A 19,058-nucleotide genomic window follows, 5' to 3' on the forward strand; every position below is an offset into this window, starting at 1 on the left:
TAATTATTGAATTTAGAAACACCCTGTATTCCCATCTCATAGAAACAGAATATTTGCTTTTTACATTTGCAGTATTTATTGCTTGATTTTTATCGATGAAATTGTGGACATCTTTGACCATCTTTAATAGCATCATTAACATTGTTATTTTATTAAAAAAGTCAATCTGACAGTTTATTATCAAAAATTGAGAGAATTTGAAATTACTGAATTGTATAATAGTTAAATGTATATAGAATGATCATTAAATATTGCTAAACTGCCGCTGCCAGCCTGTTAAAAAAACTTGATTTCTTCAATTCCAAGTAAAACTGCTTGATTTTTGATACTAGGTCACTTCATGGTAGATAGAAATATAAGACTTAAATAGAGAAATAGAGAGAAGCTATTTTATAATTTTCTGAAGAGTGGAGCGTCAACAACAAAAAGGAATATACTTGGAAATAACAACAAACTTTCCACATTATAACTTATAACTTCATACTTTTGAAATACGAAGAAAATTCTATAGAAATATAATACAAAAAAGTTCCCGAAAACAGAAATATATAAAAAATGTAAAAGTAAAGTCCACAAATCGTTTAAATTCCCGTGGATGGAATTCCGAGTTGGTATTAAATTTCTAAAGGGTTCGCGAGAAAAGCTTTAGGAACAAACAAAATATTTCTCGGGTGTGGTAGATATTACTAGCTGGGAGCAAGAATTCATGGAGAATTGAAACCGTTAAGATACATTTTTCAGTTTTATAAAGGAGAATAAAATGATCGAAAATCTGTAACAAATTAGTTTCCACATCTGAAATTGGAAAATAAATGTTCAGTTTCTCGTTAACCCATATTCTTCGATAAGTAAAAGAATATTTTTTGGAAGAATCGAGATTAGAATATTAAATTTCTAATCTACTTTCTCGGATTAGGCTTATTCTAAGGCTTCTTCTATTAGTCTCTCGGAGATAGCTTCTGAGATTATGAAACTAGAATAAATAAGAATCTCGGTCGAGATGCATTTGAATTTAATCTTTAGTATTCAAATAGTCTATAATAAAAATGTGAAATAAATGAAAATAGGAAATTTTTCCGAAAAATGCTCTATGGTTAGCGATAGACGATAATATAAATAACAAGGAGTGCTATTCAAGAATTCATTATACATTTAACTAAATCAAAAAACTGCCCAAATCAAGACAGAAATTCATAAAAGTTCAGTATTTTCTCAGTTCAAACTATTAATGAAGGGTAACTGTAAATTTGGGACATATTCATTCAAATGTTTTGATTTAGTACTTTGCAAACTTCCGTGCATTCTGCTCATTTCACTCCTTTTCATTGTGAAAGTATACAAAATGATACAGAAAGTTCAACATTGCTATATTTATAGGAAATTTTTTGTAAGAATATAATCGTTGAGATCAAGACAACAAACGATCAGTTCTCTAGTTCTAACTGTGTTTTCTACAGTTGCGCAAATGGGCCATTTCATAAACTTGTTGTGTTACAGTACGAACTACCAAATTCGATGTATATGAGAAAGTTGACCAAGCATCTTTGCTTAAGGCTTTCAAGGTAACTGGAAAACTTGTAAGTCTTGCCCAAGTGTTTGAACCTTGCCCAAGTAAGTTCTCAGAACTTACTGATGATGGAGCCTGTATTTTTTTTCCTCCTTAAAGTACCAGCGAAGTGTCCGGTTGAAAGATCAGTTACCACTCGTATCTGTATGAACGGAGCAGAATATTTGTAATATTACTTGTCATATGCCAAGTAATTCCATTTATCTCCGTAGATACTGTCTTGAGAACAGTTTTCTCAGCGAAGTAGTAGTTCACTTTTGGCTACACCTATAATGAGTTTTGTACCCCGTGGTTTTCCTGATCCTAGGCTGGTGAAGCAAATCAGCCTTATCGCTGTTTAAGAGACCAAGTACACAAACGAGTTAAACCTTGCAGTGATATCTGACCATGTCTTGTATCACTTAGTCCCTCTTATCTCCGCCTATCACAATAACATTCACCTATAGCTTGTGACCTCATATTTCCATGGATAATTTATTCAACACGTGATTTGTTATGGATATTTAGCCTGAGATATGAAATCAAAAAGGCCATACATGGAGAGCTAGAAAAAAGAAACGAGTCAGAAGAACAAGTTTGCTTAAATTTCGCCAGCAAAGGCCAATTGCAATGCGAACTGTTCATCGCTGTGATTGAATATTTTTTTGCATTCTAAAATATTGAGCCCTTAACTAATTCTGAACGTGAAGTAGATAGGTGAAGGTCTTGCTCCGCCTTCCTAAGTTGATAGCTTTGCAACGATCTTTCTGTAATTGGAGGAGTGTGCTTAGGAATTAGGCAAACATAATTCTCTCTAATAAATCATTTCCAAGGTCCACTGCTCCACTATAATTTCATATTGTTTCATTGCGTATTTTTAAGCCTTTCTCATTTTTATCACCTTCAATTGGGCTTCACATCTTCTTCATAAGTTATCATAGTTCTCCCTCTTACCATTTTTATTGTGTTTTTCTTCGGTTCGTTGCTTCTCTATATTGTAATGGCCTATTTACTTGACATGACAATAGGAAATTTCATCCTCAACTCAATTCACACTTAATATACAATTTCAAATATTCTCATAAGATTAACCAAAACATATCAACCAAAATCATTCGTTATTAACACCTTTTGATTCTAGCGATCCTTGCTGCATGGTTAGCTTGTGCTTAACATTTAAACGTCTTATAAATTTTCATATGTTATTGCGAACGAAGAACCTTCATAATTTTTCATTTTCATCCGTTATTTAGGACGAAAAACTTCCCACATTTCTTGTTCCATAATTAATAATATCCGCTCTCAAATGACTGTGATAAGCGTTTAGGTTTAAATCGTACTTATAATAATTGATAATAGCGAGTTTTTTCTGTTACTGATTCAATTAGAAATATATTCAATTTCCACTTTGGCGGAATGTTCAAATATGTTCCCAAGTGCCTTCAAAAACCTATCCACTCGCCACACTGAGGGGAGTTAGGGCTGCTCAGCTTTGATCTTTGAGAATCAAAAATTCCAGTAACTTTTAAAGTAATATGGATACGATTGATTGACAGAAAAAGTTCGCCCTGTATATTGAATTAAGTGATGGAATTTTCATGTAACGAGAATGAAATAAGAGTAATTTCGCATGTCAATCACGCTTGAAATGAACGATGCTATTTTTAACCATCCCTTTCTCATCTAATGTGCATACAAAAGAATGGGTTTGCGGAACGCAGGAGAAATTTGAAACACGGGTTTTGATAAATTCTGAGGGAAAATTGGATTCAATTTTTTCTTGTCTTCTCATTTGATGACCTCGATGTCAGAATTGCCAGTAAATGGAATTTGATACTGAAAATACGAAAATGAAATATTAGAAAACTTCTCTAGATTTAAATGTGCTATTTATGTTAGAAAGAATTTTGTAGTGCTAGAAATAATAGAAAATCCATTGGAAATCATATTTTATCCCATCGAATTCCCATGCTCCGAAGATACTCCAGTAATAATTATATTTGTGAATGTTTTTCAAATTCTATACAAGAAACAATTCGAGAATCATAGGAATCCATCATTTCTATACTGTTTCTGTACATTTTGTCTCAAGTAAACGTATACGCGATATAATTAGAAAATGAGGAAGCTTTTAACTTTTGATATAATACAATGGACGTTCACATTTTATTTCATCAACCTAGTTATTGATTTTCACATGGTAACCTGACCAGATTGATTCAAAGTTTTCTCAGATTCTTTCAATAGTTATAAAAATCATATCACTATATATTTTTTTGTATTCGAGCATTGAATTGAGATATTAAACCAGTTACAGATCAAAACACTGTCCACTCTAGTTATTGTTTCGTTTCTTATTCTATCTCTTCTTTTGTCAACTCTGGTTCAGCGTAAGTACTTTATTTCAGCTGCATGAATTTTGCTTTCGAGTCAGCTTGAAGTACCCAGCTTTCACTACCAGTATAAAAACAGATATAAATATTGATTTATACACGTTCATTTTGCTGTTTCTCGATATTTCTGTCCTATTCAGGAAATTTCTGTTCAATACACTATAAAGTTTGATTCCTGCGCTAGACTCAGTACTCCGCCCTCTCCCAATCCTTTTCTAGTCTGTTTCTATGTTGTTTCAAATAAACTCCTGATATTTTTATCAATTTGACTGCAACTGCTCAATGCTGTAGACTATTCCATATTTGGTTTCTTCGGATACTGTCAAATGCTTTTTGGATGTCACCATTAGTGAAAGGTTTTGATGTTTTCGCGATTGCAATAATAAAAGTTGATTTCGGGGGATATTCGCTCTCTGTATTAGTATTTAACAACAACTGTTTGATTACAAATCAAACACAGTCGTTTAACTTTTTATTCTATGAAAAAAATATGCCATTTCCCATTTAGAGTGGAAAACTCTGCACTGACTATCAACTTCACGTTTTTGTGACATTATTACAAAATCGTAACAATTATGGAAGTCGACACAACAATTATGGATATTGCTGCTAAGATATGGGGATACTGTCTTTCTCTCTCGTTTGTCCAGGCACGCGTTGCTCTTAAAATTATTTATAAACATCCGTAGACTTGAGAGTTCGAGTAAAATAATCAAATAAAGTCTAAGAGCTCTAAACATTTCTGTAACACATTGCCATCGCGGGCCTTATTGATACGGCCCAGGCGCCGGGCGTATCTTTGACATGACTGACGTAAATGCATTGATCAAGGTGGGTATCAACACTTACAGTAACCCAAATTTTTTGCCTGATTCATGTCGACCTCTGTATATTTGTATATAAGTTCAGAAAGATAATTTTATTAAACCTAATTTTACTATTGACCTGATATTTTCTGAAAAATTAGTTCTTATTTGATGATCAAAAAAATATCAAACTTTTATTAATTGGAGCTGATTACTCAATCATAATTCAACAACAATCTAACTAGTGATCTGACAGTTGAATTAAATATCGAGAAATCTGTAAAAATATTCCTTTCATATTGTGAACATTATGTTAATATTATCTTATTGTAAAATTTCAAAAATAGAAGAAATAGATTATATTTAAAGTTGGCGTTGTTCTCAGGATAACGTTCTACTTCAAGAAAATAAAAAGTCACAACAATAAAGTTGCTGGAATAACACAAACTGAAAAAGGTTTTAAGCATAAAATTAAAAGATAAACTCCACTAGTCGAAGACAGAAAAGCACTTACTAAACTGACCTCTTAACGAAAGATGCTTTTCGCCTCGCTTCTAATGTATTCAATGGTTAATCTCCGTTTTAAAGCACAACTTTGGAAATGGGGAGACAGAGAAGTTCGCATTAAGAATATGTGCATTATTTGTTGCTTTTAAACCGCAGTAATCATGTTTATATTCAATCTAGTTATAGCTATTGATTATCAACTGATTGATACATTTATTGGAAATAAACTGCAAAATTTTAGACACTGAATTGATGCTTCTATTTATATGAATCACGTATGCATTAAAAAATTTATTTAAAGCCTACTTTTTCCGACATGTTTCAAAGTTTGTCTTAAGTGAACAATTTCAAACGTGTATCAGCATTCGAATATCTGGGCACAATTATGACAAAAGTGCCTACCTCTTTCCAAAGTATACATTTCATGGCCTCATTGTAGAGAAAAAAGTCGTATTTTTCTCCATACAGAGGAAAACGACATTCACTCACTCACAATTACACTCACTGACGCGCGATTCGATAATCAGATCCGTTATTGTCCGCTTTGAAAAGCACATAGCTCATTTAAAATATGGACGGACGGGAAAATTGGTATTGCCGATCACACTGCCGGTCATAATCATGACATGAATATTAATAATGTAAAATTGTTAAAAAATGTGTCCAATAATAAATTGTTAAATGCATTTGAAAGCATTGAAATATGCTAGATGTAGGAGTAGCTTAAATAGGGACAATATTTCTGCCAAGGAGGTTTTTCCAGCTGGAATAATTTTATCTAGTATAAAACGGGTAAGTCAATTCATTAGGCTTTTGTTTACGTTCATCTCTAAAGACGATAACTTGGTTATCGAAACGCGCGTCAGACAGTGTAATTGTGAGTGTTGGTGAACAAATGATCAAATGAAAAATACTATTGCTGAAAATTCTCAAAACTGCCTAATACCAAGAATTATACTGGGCATACTTTCATAAGAGCCTCGGCAAGGTTACTTGCAAATTCCGAAGCAGACATTCTTGATTGAAAGTTAAAAGGAGCTTCGGAATATCGCTGAAGGATATGTGAAGCAATTTCTTACAAGAAAGCAAACTAAATAATGGGAATCATTGAAGTTAGTTAAATTGATTGTAATCAGCCAAGTACGAGTACTCCAGGGAGATGCCAGCTGAATAATGATGTTGATAAAAATATCAAGAGAACTTCATTGGCTCCATCTCACACATTTAGTATGATTCAAATGACCACAGCTCAAAATTGCACGTTTAGCATTAGTTACAATGATTACTATACCACAAATTGAAAATATGAGGGATGTAAGAATTAAATAAAGTGCTTGTGAGTTATACTATATCTGCTTCTTAGTTTTAGATAATAGTTTTTGTGTAGATATTGGTTTTAATTCAATGAAAATTGTTTCTCGCGATAAATAACCAACCAATTATTGCAAAATATACCCACGAAATGCTCAAGTTTCGACTGCCAGAAAACAACTCAACCCTAATCACTGCCGCATTGTTAATACAGACTTCCAAATATCACAATTTCGAGAAATGAGATGTAGAGGTCTTAAAAAGACCGCATTTCAATTATTTCCCTTCTATCTAGTTCAAAGAAATAGCGTGAGGGTTTGTTAAAAACTTTTGATATTTCCTCTAATGTTTCCCAATTAAGCAATGTATATAGTCAAAAGTTTAGGTTTGTGAATAAGGTAGTAACTAACTACGAAATTGGGGCACACAAAGTCGAGCCGGCGACATCTCGTTTAAATTTAGTTGAGTTGAATATAGTCTACCAACTCTTTATGCTAATACTTAATAGCATAATACGAAAAAATGTCATTAAAGTAGGAAGTGACTTTTTATATTATTCATTTTTATTTGAGCAGAAGGTCCACAAGAGTTCGGAGCTAATTTAAAATTCTCAAGATATTTGGAAACTTGAGATACCACATAAATGGAACTAAAGTATTACTTAAAATATTTCAGGGGAATATGATTTCCCAGGAAGTAATCCATTCACAGTTTCACACAAGTTTGAATAACTTCATTTATTCCTTACTCTCTCCAGATAACCATTGAAGCTGCAATGCCCCAACCACACTTCTGTTAACAGTTGTAGACTGTTTTTACTTTGGTTAGAGGTTCTCAAGAGTATTTGTGTCTCAAATTCTGCAACTTGTATGTAACGTTTCGAAATTCTGCGTCTGTTGTCAATATCGGATTCCCTATATGTACCTACAGGTTTCGGCCACACACAGACTTAAGTAATGCCTTTCTCATTCTTGTCTACGGTTGTTTGAGATAGTTTAACATTTTCGCGCCAGTCAAGATTCCTGCGGACTTCGAAGTACCCTCTGTTGTAATTAAATTTGTGCTAAAAGATAAAAATTTGTGCAGTGTGCGCAATGAAGAGTGCAGTGGCCCGACGGTCATTAATGACGATTTGCTAGAAAAAATTTACTGAGAGATATAAGAGGAAATATGCTTCACTGTCTTGACATTATCCATACATTTTCTACAAGTTGTGTACGAAACTGTGACGGTACAATTAAACTGGGAAATTACGATAGGCGATGGAACATCTCTGGCTTCTGCTAGACTAGAATCAAAACAATATTCTATGGGATGTGACATACGGCATCATTTTTTAGAGTTTAAGCAAAACTCATGTATATAGTTATGAGGAACTCCTGCTTGATATATTGAATGAAGAAGTCATTTCGTTTCACGATTATGCCTTTTTACATGCGATATATCGAACCCTAGATGTGATTAGAGCATTTGGTTAACATCAACTTCATCATCATTTAGTTTTTACTATTCTAATCCAGCACCTAGTGACTGCTACATGTTCCTAACTTTGAAAAAACAGCAGGATTAAGAGCCGCATGAAGTATGTTGAAGAATTTGTCAAGAGAAGTGGAAGTCACAATTCAGTCAATTACGACGATATGAGAAGTACATGGTGATGGATATATTAGAGAACAGGCTGCCATATTGAAATGAAATTACTTAGAAATGTTGTGAATTAGTTGGATTATTCTTTTTCTGCTCATGTTTGTGTTGTTGAGGATATGGATTTCCTCGACGTTCATGTGATGAAGTAGCCGATGTTCATGGTTACTCGAATTACTCGAAAATTTGGTTGTGATTTGTTCAACAGTCTCCATCTGCATATCCTGATGGATATCACTGTTTCGGCAATACTAGGATGCGTCGATACTGTACAATGGTACAACCTCCAAATAGATCTCAATATTTGCTTGTATAGAAGCAGTTTGTTGTATGAGGATAACTTGGAATATCGTCCTAATAGCCAATACATCTTTTTATATTTGATATCAAGTCCTTCGCGTTTCTTTTTGATATAGATATAGATAATATTGTTCAATCTGTTAGGAAAGTATCATCTTTCATTCATCTTGATACGCCATTTCTTAGTTCAGTATCCGATTTGGTCAATGGATGTTTGTAACTTTTCCAGCAGCTTCTCCATGGTTATCTCCAACGGCCATAAATTCCATGTCATTATGCATAGAGCTCTGAACCAAGTTCGCTATCCTGGGCCTTGATTTTTCTTAAATCAAAATACAAGTCTTGCTTTATTCTGAAATATCTATTTGTTATTTCAATTCGTGGAGTAATCTTTTGTGACATACTTTATCAAAGCCTTGTGCCACCTCCAAGAAGACAGTGAAACAGACCTTTTTTTCTGAGGATTTTTCAAAACTGTTCGTAATTCTATGAACTTGATCTACGATTGAGTGGTTTTCCCTAAAACTAAAAATCAGTTTTTTATTTTCTATTATTGGCTTCAGTCTATTAAGAGCTTCGAGATGACAGACAGTAATGGAATCCGTGTGTAGGATAACACTGCATAAGGAAGCTTTCCTTAGGTTTGAGGATAATAATGACCTCCGCAACGTTCCATATCTTAGGAACACAAACTGAATGATGCCTTATGAGATTGGTATATTTTACTATGGCCAGTAAGTTGGAATTTATCTAACCAACACTCAAAATTACACTGTATGACGAGCGTTTCGATAACCTAGTTATCGTCTTAAGAGACTGAAGGTAAACTCAGTTTATCTCCTGAATATGATAAGTGTTGGCGTAATGGTGGTGTGAACAGTGTACTCAGTAACTTCGACAGTAATCATATCAAAGCCAGGAGCTTTTTCCAGCCGAAGCCGATTCAAAACCAGGATATAAGCATATTCTTGTTTTGGTTCAATCCAATCTTCTGGATCTTCTCCATCATTCTATTGGAAGATCGTTCGTAGATGTTTTGCGAATCTGAATGCTTTTTGAATATTCTTTCGAGCTCAAGTTCTATCTGCATTTCTAATTGGTGTAAGATCTTTTCATTCGTTTTCCAAAGTATATAATCCGTCCTGTGATAATTAGTCAGTTCATTCAAGTAGCTACCAATATATTCACTTTAATACGCTGGATTTCTCATTTTAGTTGTTATGTTGCGTAATTTGAGTCCTTTTCTATCGTTTTTCTATCCTTTTGTTTGGCGGGTAATTTCAGGACTATTTTAAAATGCTCTTGTTGGTAATTTTCTACGAAAACTTTTCTCTCTTTGTCTATATGTCATTTTATCAATTAGGATTAGAGGATTTTCTTTCTGTATCACGATGAACCAAAAAATGAAATTGAAATAATTATTTCTTCAGCTCCTCTTCTATAGATGAAGTTATTTTATTGAAGATTATTCACAAAGCGAATGAATGCTCAATACATACTACATTCTCATTGCGTTATATTTGAAACTGTTAAGAATATGGTTATTGAAAGTGCAATTCACGTTCGTTGGGGACCAGCCTACCCCATTCCCTGTCTAAATGCATCAGTGTAAATATTTGTGACTGACATGAATTTGTTCATACATTTCCAAGCCACTATCGATGTGTAAAACTGATGTCCTTTTCAGGATAGCGTGATTGCAATGAACTCAATGGATGTCTTTTGTCTCTTTGAAATGTAAGTGGATGATTGCTCTGGATACGATCAAAAGATCATTTTGAATTTGAATATAATCTCTTTATCGTACGTATGCAAGATGGATTTCAAATCCAATAATTATATTATTGCTACGAACTCGTCCTCGAAATACAATACAATCTAAGTATCCTTCATCTCAAAGAACTCCTGATCAGGATTCCGATATGAACATAATAAGAAATTCAAATTTATGTTCATGAAATACGAAGTGAGCTAACCGATGATGTGAATTTATACTACCAAATTTTTCTATGTTTTTCGATCCAGTGAACGCCTTATAGGCATATAATATTTAAACGTTTATCTTAAGAAATAAGATCTCTAAAACCTTTCTGATAAAGAAAATATGAGCATATTCCCGCTAGTCTGCCAGCTCTCTGTGTTTAATTTAAATTCCTGTCTCGGAGAAGATTTACTTCGAGTCTTATATATTTCTCGGAGTAATCAATAAAATCGTCGTTGTTACGATGTAGCAATCAAATCAGTCTTTCTCTTTCCAAGAATGAAATTAAATTAAAAAAAAAGTAATTTTGTTTATTGTGCGTAATATTTTATAGCTCATAATGTTCTCAGAATTTATTGAAACTTCGTTATTTCTACTCTACCTAGGTGGGATTAATAAATTTGGAACTAAATACTATTATCTAAAGGGTCATAACGCACGGTCATGACAATAAATAACTTTTTACGCGTGCAAAAAGTGAAATACTGGGTTTTGATTACGTCGTAGGATACGGTGGTAGTTTCATTTCATTTCATTATAATTTTGCTAAAAGAAATGGTTAAGAACAACAGTCTTATTCTTCTTTTTCAGTTTTCTGTCATCTTGTGTTAGATATTAACATCTTCTATCTATAACAGCAGCAGCGGTCAACATGCTGCAAATTGCTTAAGCAGATGGTGTCATTGCTCTCACAACGTTAACTGTTATCTTTTTTACTAGATTGCTAATCTGCCTGAACCGTTAGTTGAGGTTTGACGCTTTTGCCAAAAAAATAATCATGTGTCATTTAGGCTACATTAATTATTCTAAAAAGTATTGAGATGCGAAGTTATTCAATTTTTATTCATGAATTAATCCTCTCAGAGTCTTTTTCTTTTCGGTCAATGAATTGGTTTCTCCTTTATAACAAATGCTACAGTTAAACATCGTTCGAGCCTATTGTTATTTTCTAATTTAATAATGATTGCTTTCTATTCAAGTTTGAATTTGTTTTTCATCATATCAGAATTCATACATCCTCTGATAAGTCACCAAATAACCGGACTAGGGAGTCATGTGAGAACATCCAGAGTATACATTTGGTTTTCATTGTGTCCATGATTTGCTGAAGTAGACAGGTTTCACTGTGTGTTTACGGAAGTTTATATGATACTGCGTGTTTACAGTTTGTTGGTCAGTGGGAAAATCAACCTTTTTTAACCCTCTTATGTCCCAAAACACTTTCCCTGTTGACAGTGTAACCTTCGCTTTAACTGGCACACCTTCATATTTCTTCCTTCCTTCACTTGATACAAGCGCGTTTACAATTAATAATTGTAATTGTAATTGGTGCAATAATTTTCTCCTTTATCTTCATATAGACGCATGCAAACTTCTCAAAGTGTGAATTTCAACTCAAAATTCAGAAGACTTTGCACCCATCTGGCTATAATTTGGAAACCGAGCCGTTCAGGAATTATTTGCCTAGTACTATCTAAGCTGATGCCCAGTTCTGTAGCCATATTGCAAAGAATATTTCGACGGTATTAGGAGAGGAGTTTTTCTACAACGCATGTGGCAAGTTTGCCACCATTTCTCAGTCTTTTTAGAAAACAGATTCATATTCTTGGAGAGGCACAAATCGAATGATCTTTATTAAATGTTTGCAGATTTTACACTATCATTGACAGAAAAACGAATACTGAATAGCGAGGTTACTCGGTTCCAGCTGTTCTCCACGCTTCGTTACTAACCAGTTTATTACCCACTTATTCGACACTAAATTTCTCGATCTTTTATTCAAAAATTGAGCGACTATTGAGAGTGTAACTGTAGAAAACTAAATTTTTTCCGTCTGTTGAATAAAATTGCCGCTTTCAAAAGATCGCCATGTCCCACGTCGCGTAGCAAAATTCTTTCTCAAGCAGCAATATATCACTTCCCTTTCTAATTGGACAAATATTTATTTTAGTTGATGTGAAAAACTCCTGAACATATTCAGCTGAAACAACATTCATCGACTCTTAATCAGTACAAAATTCACTGGGTCAATTTATTCTGTCATAAAGACAGAAATTGGTACGATTTGATTAACTGATAATACATTTTTGTGGTATCATGCACGAATTTGAAATTCCCCATTTTCTTCTATCTAACCAATTTTGTACTTCTGTGTATTCCCGATTAATTCATATTTTGTTGCAGGTGTGCCACATCGATCGCAAATTCAACGCCAGTCGAGTCAGAGCCGCCAACAACTCAACAAATTCCCAACTCCGGAAAATCTTGAACAAAGACACAACTGAGCGGAGTATTCCCAGAATAATAACTAATCTTTTCAACTTTATGCTGGCGTGTCCATTATTTTTTCAGGTTAAGTGAATTTAGAATGTAAGATTCTTTCAACAGTCCACAATATTTCTTGTACTGAATAACGAATCGAGAAATTCTTTCAGTAGAATAATGTTTCCGACATAAGCATGGGTCAAGATTTCCGTAGGGTTTTTGGAACTTTGATTTCAATATTTCTCATAATTTTTGTGCGGTGTGACATCAGTGATTTTATGAAAAACGCAAAAATCAGTACGAGAATTATACAGACTCGTTATGGTAGATTACAAGGTCTCATTGTTCCTATGGACGCTCAACGTTCTCTAAAATCCATCGAAGTATTCTTAGGAGTTCCTTATGCAACTCCTCCCGTACAGTCGAATCGGTTTAGCCCCACGCGAACGCCCATTCCCTGGGATGGAATCTTGCTGTCGGATAAATTGGGACCGGTATGTCCCCAAAAGCTCCCGGATATTTCTAATGAGACAGCCGCGCTCGAGAAAATGCCAAAGGGAAGATTAGAGTACTTGAAGAGATTACTACCCTACCTGAAAAATCAAAGTGAAGACTGTCTGTATTTGAACATATATGCTCCGTCACAAGGTAAGACTTTTCTCTCATTATTTGTCATTACATTCCATGGACGTAGTTTGATACTTTTCAATTCAATTACTTCAAACAAATTCAATTATACGTACAGACTATTCAATAACAAAAAGATAAAGCTTCAATAAATATTTAGTGGCGAAACTGAAATTCTTTTTATGTTGCTAATAATATCTCAATGGATGATAAAAAAAATGGAAGTCTTACAAGAATATCTACCTTTTTTCCAATGTTCAATTTAGAATATTTTTTAAACAAAATTGCTAGGAAAAGAAATCTATGGGGTACATAATTAAGTTGAAGATAATATTCCTACGTAAAAAATATACCCATATTAGGCAAGTGATAATTGAGTAGAAAAAATAGTTTCAGTGAACTTCATTGATAACATTAACAAAAAATTGTGTAATGTGAATCATCCAAAGTTGAGAAGATCACTTCAACGCAATATTATAAACAGAAAACGATGGTAGACAATGGGAGGAGCTTACGACCCAAGCTTGGGATAAAAACGAGAATAAATTGCCACCATTGAGGGAGGCAATACTAGAAATAATACAGGGGATAAAAAACGGTGAATCCCCGGTAGAAGACGAAATAGAAACGGGATTAATCAAATACTGTGGAACTGCACTGAAAACGAGAATATGTCTTCAAAAAGTGATATAAGAGAACGAGAGACAATACCAAGAACGTGGAAAATGGCAATTATGGGACAAATACACACAAGTGGCTGAGTCACATCTACAGGAATTCAGAACTGGAAAACGAAAGCAAGAAATAGGAAAGATTGTAAGGGAACCATTTCCTTGCTATGGGTCTAGAAGGCCAGCATGAAGTACGTATATATATATATTGATGGAATTCACTAATTAAAACAAATCAAGTAGTAACGTGATGGATCTATTGTACTATTGAGAAGTTCTCATAATTGGTAATTAATATATTCAGGTTACTATTCACTTTCTTGATGTATCTATGCACTATGACATCAAATTGTTGACTCACTGCGGCTGCCATAGCCCCGCTTCATTTATTAAAATCATTTCTAGAACCTTCAAATTATCGAAATACCGAGACTGCCGTGTATATGCAGAAAAGCCTTTTTAGAAATATGCTTGCGTCCATTAATAACGAATTTCTTGGCTTATGTTTTTTAATTATTTAATAAAGGGACAACGATATAAAAAAAACAGTCCATTCCTTTTTAGAAAATAAAAATTAAAAAATAAAAATTTCGATAAAAATAGGCATTAAGTCACGTGACTGCGAACACCAATCAGGAAGTGTCAGGTCACGCGAAACACCATAGTTGCTGATGTCGTTTTCATACAAAAGAGCAGGTTACTGTATGAGCAAGTACTAGCAAGTGTTAACCACTCTCTTCCATGTGGGGTGATTGTTTGAAAATTTATAAATAATTTGTCTGGCGTTTTTATGGTTAAGATTTCACACTGATGCAATATAAAGTCCTTGTAAAAAGAAGGATTTATTTTTAGAAAACAGTTGACACTTGACACAGATGTAAGCAGTTTTGTTTTGCATACCGTGACCAAGAAATCTAAATCATTATTTTTCAATACAAAATACGTAATGTAATTGTTTTTCCTTAAAAATACATTTTTTGGGGATTGAATAGATATCAAAGAATACAATTAACCAAGTTTTCAAATTATTCTCTATAAACACGGTCACAGAAACATAATGTGAATAGATCACCAGAAATATAAACAGTCAGCGCATTTGTCAAACTTTAGCTTCTATACTAGAACTTATTAGAACAGAACCGATTTCACGGTTTATTAGTAGTAAAGTTCTTTACAGTATTTTCATAATTGAAAATTCGTAACAACACTTTTGACTTTGAAACATATCTCGATATTTTAGGTCGTAATAAGGTGATGAAAAATAGATAATTCTATGAAATTTAGACCATTTGAACAATATTTTCAAAAACCAGTGGTTTCAATTGAATGAAACCATACTAAGAACATTATTCTTATTCAGTTCAAATATCAAAATAACAAAAAATGGTTAGTTTCGATAAGTTGCTGAATGTTCAATATGAATTAGTGCCTCTAGAGTTTATTTTCAAATTTAATTGATTTTATCAAAGTTTTACCTGTAACAAAAGTATTTCCAGAAACTAGTTATAACATTGACAGAAAATAAGTTACTGGAAAAGGACAGCAATTTGAAGTCATAATTTAATATATTTTCGTAGAATATGAACTTCTGGCTAAGGTAAGAGATTAAATGAATCCTATCAATCAGATACGTGAGAAATCTATTGAATATTGATGAGCCTGAAAAATCAGTCCTTCAATGCTCAATAATATTTTTTTCTCGTATAGTTTGTTATAGGCTCCAATTGCTCTTGTTTATATTCTATATCATCATATACATCATATTATTATAAATATTGTTATTTTGGATCTCTATTTGTTGCAATCGCGACAACTTCGATTACAGATTCTACTGTTTGTGTACACATATTAGATTTGCTGTCTTCTACACTACTAAATATTTTTATAGATGTTGATAGTCGTAAAGTCATACGTTATAAAACTGCAAACTGAAACGTTAACGTAAAGTAAGCGGATATTTCGATTAGTGTTTCCACAATTCCATGTTCATGCCAAGGGATATAATCTTTGTTTCAATTCTTCATTTAAACAAGGATTATTTCCCTATATAAATTCCTACATTTATATTTGGAACGTGCTTACTGCGATTCCAAGTCATACACTTAATGAATCTGAATTATAGATGGAATGAATTCCGCTTTTCACATCAATTATTATTTTTTCAATTATCAAATAATTGAATTCAACGGATTATCAAGATAGAATTCATACGTTGAAAATAAATTCGGACTGAGGAAGATTCAAAAATTAGATTAACTGTTACACGTAGCAGTTAAGTAATGTAAGGGTAGATGCTTCTGTCCTTGGGAAAAGTAATTTAGTTCACTGAAATCACTGAAACTGATCTCAAACAATTATAAAACTAACCAAATTCACCAAAGGTTCAAATCACTACTGGATGGGAAGCCCAAGAGAAATTGAAGAGAACAGCATGTCTGTCTATGACGAGTGTCGAAGTGACGATCCGTAAATTCTGATAAGAATCTCGATCAGCTAATAGGTTATGATTACCTGATCCCAGATCATGATGTCCTGTCGTATAGTGATTTATTACTTGTAAGATAGCATCAGCATTAATTTTATAAATGTCCTTCCAATTTAGCATTTGAGTATATTTTTTCTTTCTCATATCGTGGAAGTTGATTAATAATCACGTTGATGAATGTCCTCTAATCATTTCTAAATTCATCGTTTTTAGTTAGATAAAAAGATAATGGTCGCCGCATTACGGGTACTTACAAAAATTTTCCATCAACTGTAACTAAAAACCACGTTGGACCCTAACCCTCTTTCCCTTGAATTAATTAGGGTTGTTTTCGATGAGGTTTATGGCGTTTATTTAGTCTGCATTCGAGAGAGGCGCAATAAGCGCTGATGCCAATTAACTAAAAAAAAAATTATAGTAATTTGATGATATGGCTTTTATAGCAATTTTTGCGTTATAATGATGGTCGGCGGGCTTAGAAAGTAAATATGGTGCTTGAAAACCAACCGTTGAATTTGTAAAATAGGTTGTTGGAATTTCGTTATCGTTCAAATATATAATCTTCAATCCGAAATAAATAATCAGGTGATAAGTGTGTAATTACACACAACTTAATTAAGCATACTAAATGGAAATTGTTGCAACTTTGAATCTTAAACATGTCATTTATATTGAGTGTCAAATATAAAAAACTGAATACTGAGCCTCAATGTTTATTTATTTCTGCAAAAATATTCACTTTTACGCATAAATGACAATGCCTATTTAGATCAATTATTGTTAGATTTTTACATTTGTTTCGAGTTCATAATGGATTTGGAGTGTTTATGTACTTCAAAATTCAAATTGTGTCGCTTCAAATTTCGGATTCACTAACAAATATATAGAATCCTATTTTTCTTAAGATACAGATTAGTCATAATTAGTCTTATTTAAACTCTGATAATAAAAAACTATTTACGTCTTGAATTCCTCAATTTGGAAAAAGTTTATTATTGTTTCCTATCAACTTTTTTGTAGTTTTACAAACAATTTTATGACTCTGTGATCGTCTAAGTTTTCCGATAAGTTCCGAAGTACTGAAATAGCGCTCAACCCTATCGACCAATACCGATGAAAATTGAGATTCTAAACAAGAAACTTACCACTTATGCTAGCGGTAAAGCAGGTTAGAGGATATTCTAAAGTTCAAATAGGATTTTAGTCACACTGGACAAAACACAGTGCTAAGTATGCGCCTACTTTTATTGGTTTAAATGAAAAGACGCGACGGTATAACTCTTACTATTTTATAAAGAAACATCGGAAATAAAGTTTGTTTGTACTGCAATTATCTTGAATTCAAACGAGTGATTTTCAAATGAACCCGTTGATATTTAAATAAATATCGTGTTATTTATTGATTATTGCGAAATAATAATTGTATTTGTAATAATCATTGGCTTGGCAACATTCATTATCATTCTGCACCTTCAGTAAGAAAGCACCATTCTGTGTCAACTTATTTTGAATTTCTTAAAAACTATAGTGGAGCGTTATGTATAAAATAGGATGATATTGATATTTTCGAACTAATTGAATATGAATTGAAAATCCGCTCTGATTGGTATTCAGTATTACTGTTAAAATATTTACTCCTTGATGGTTATTAGATGGATTTTGTTATTACTGTTATTACATCTAGATCTTCCCATTGCAACAGTTTTCTCCATTTTAGAAACAAAATATTGATTTTAGTTATACGAGGACCACTATATTTTATACAACTCAATGAAGTACACATATTATATCAAGTGAGTGTTTGTTGGAATTTTTAAATTCATACTTCATTTTTTGCACATTATCTTATCTCAATAAGTCAGATAGACAATTTTGATTTGTCTTCTACTTTGTCAGAAAATTTAATGATGCTTCTGAATGAATATAAACAGAATCATTCTGATCATACTTCAAATATAACCACTATTAAATGAGATTTTCTCTCTTATAGAATAAGGTAATAGGTATTCAATTACTTAATGTGCCTGCTAAAGCATTTACACAACGTACCCAAAAATTTCACCCCCATTTTTGGCTGTGCTTACACAAAAAATCCAGATTTGTTTGATTGTGTTTTCAAAAAACTTAAGTTAAATGTAATATCTACCTGAGATTATTCAAATTCACAGCAGTTTTGATACCCCAACATGATAAAACTTCATTGTATGCTATCATTATTCATTTTGGAATGTTTTCTTTCGTATTCGGGAAAAAATTAATTGGATTTAGTGGATTAACTAACAAAATATAATAAGAGGAACGAGAAATATATCCATTTTGAGGGAACGTGTTATATTTGAAAATGATTTGAAAAGTTTAAGTACCTCGAAATTCAAATCAAAAATGTGTGGCGGGATATACTCAAATAATAAAAACGGAGAAATAAATTGAAATAATGTGTTGAAATTTCGAAATAAAAACAATCCTCATGTGAGTGAGAAAAATTTTAGAAACATTGAGCCTCCACCGAGATTAGTAGTTTC

General features: G+C 32.9%; 1 protein-coding gene across 1 annotated transcript in view; it reads left to right on the forward strand.

The window, feature by feature from the left end:
• Window positions 1-19,058, forward strand: part of LOC130899109 (neuroligin-4, Y-linked) — a 347,133-nt gene that overhangs the window by 66,962 nt on the left and 261,113 nt on the right. The window contains exon 2 of the mRNA XM_057808880.1: window positions 12,673-13,401. Coding sequence (XP_057664863.1) covers window positions 12,948-13,401 — 454 coding nt within the window. The 5' untranslated portion in view covers window positions 12,673-12,947. The remainder of the gene's footprint in view (window positions 1-12,672; window positions 13,402-19,058) is intronic.

The sequence above is a fragment of the Diorhabda carinulata genome, chromosome 10 (genome assembly GCF_026250575.1).
Source record: "Diorhabda carinulata isolate Delta chromosome 10, icDioCari1.1, whole genome shotgun sequence".
NCBI lineage: Eukaryota > Metazoa > Arthropoda > Insecta > Coleoptera > Chrysomelidae > Diorhabda > Diorhabda carinulata.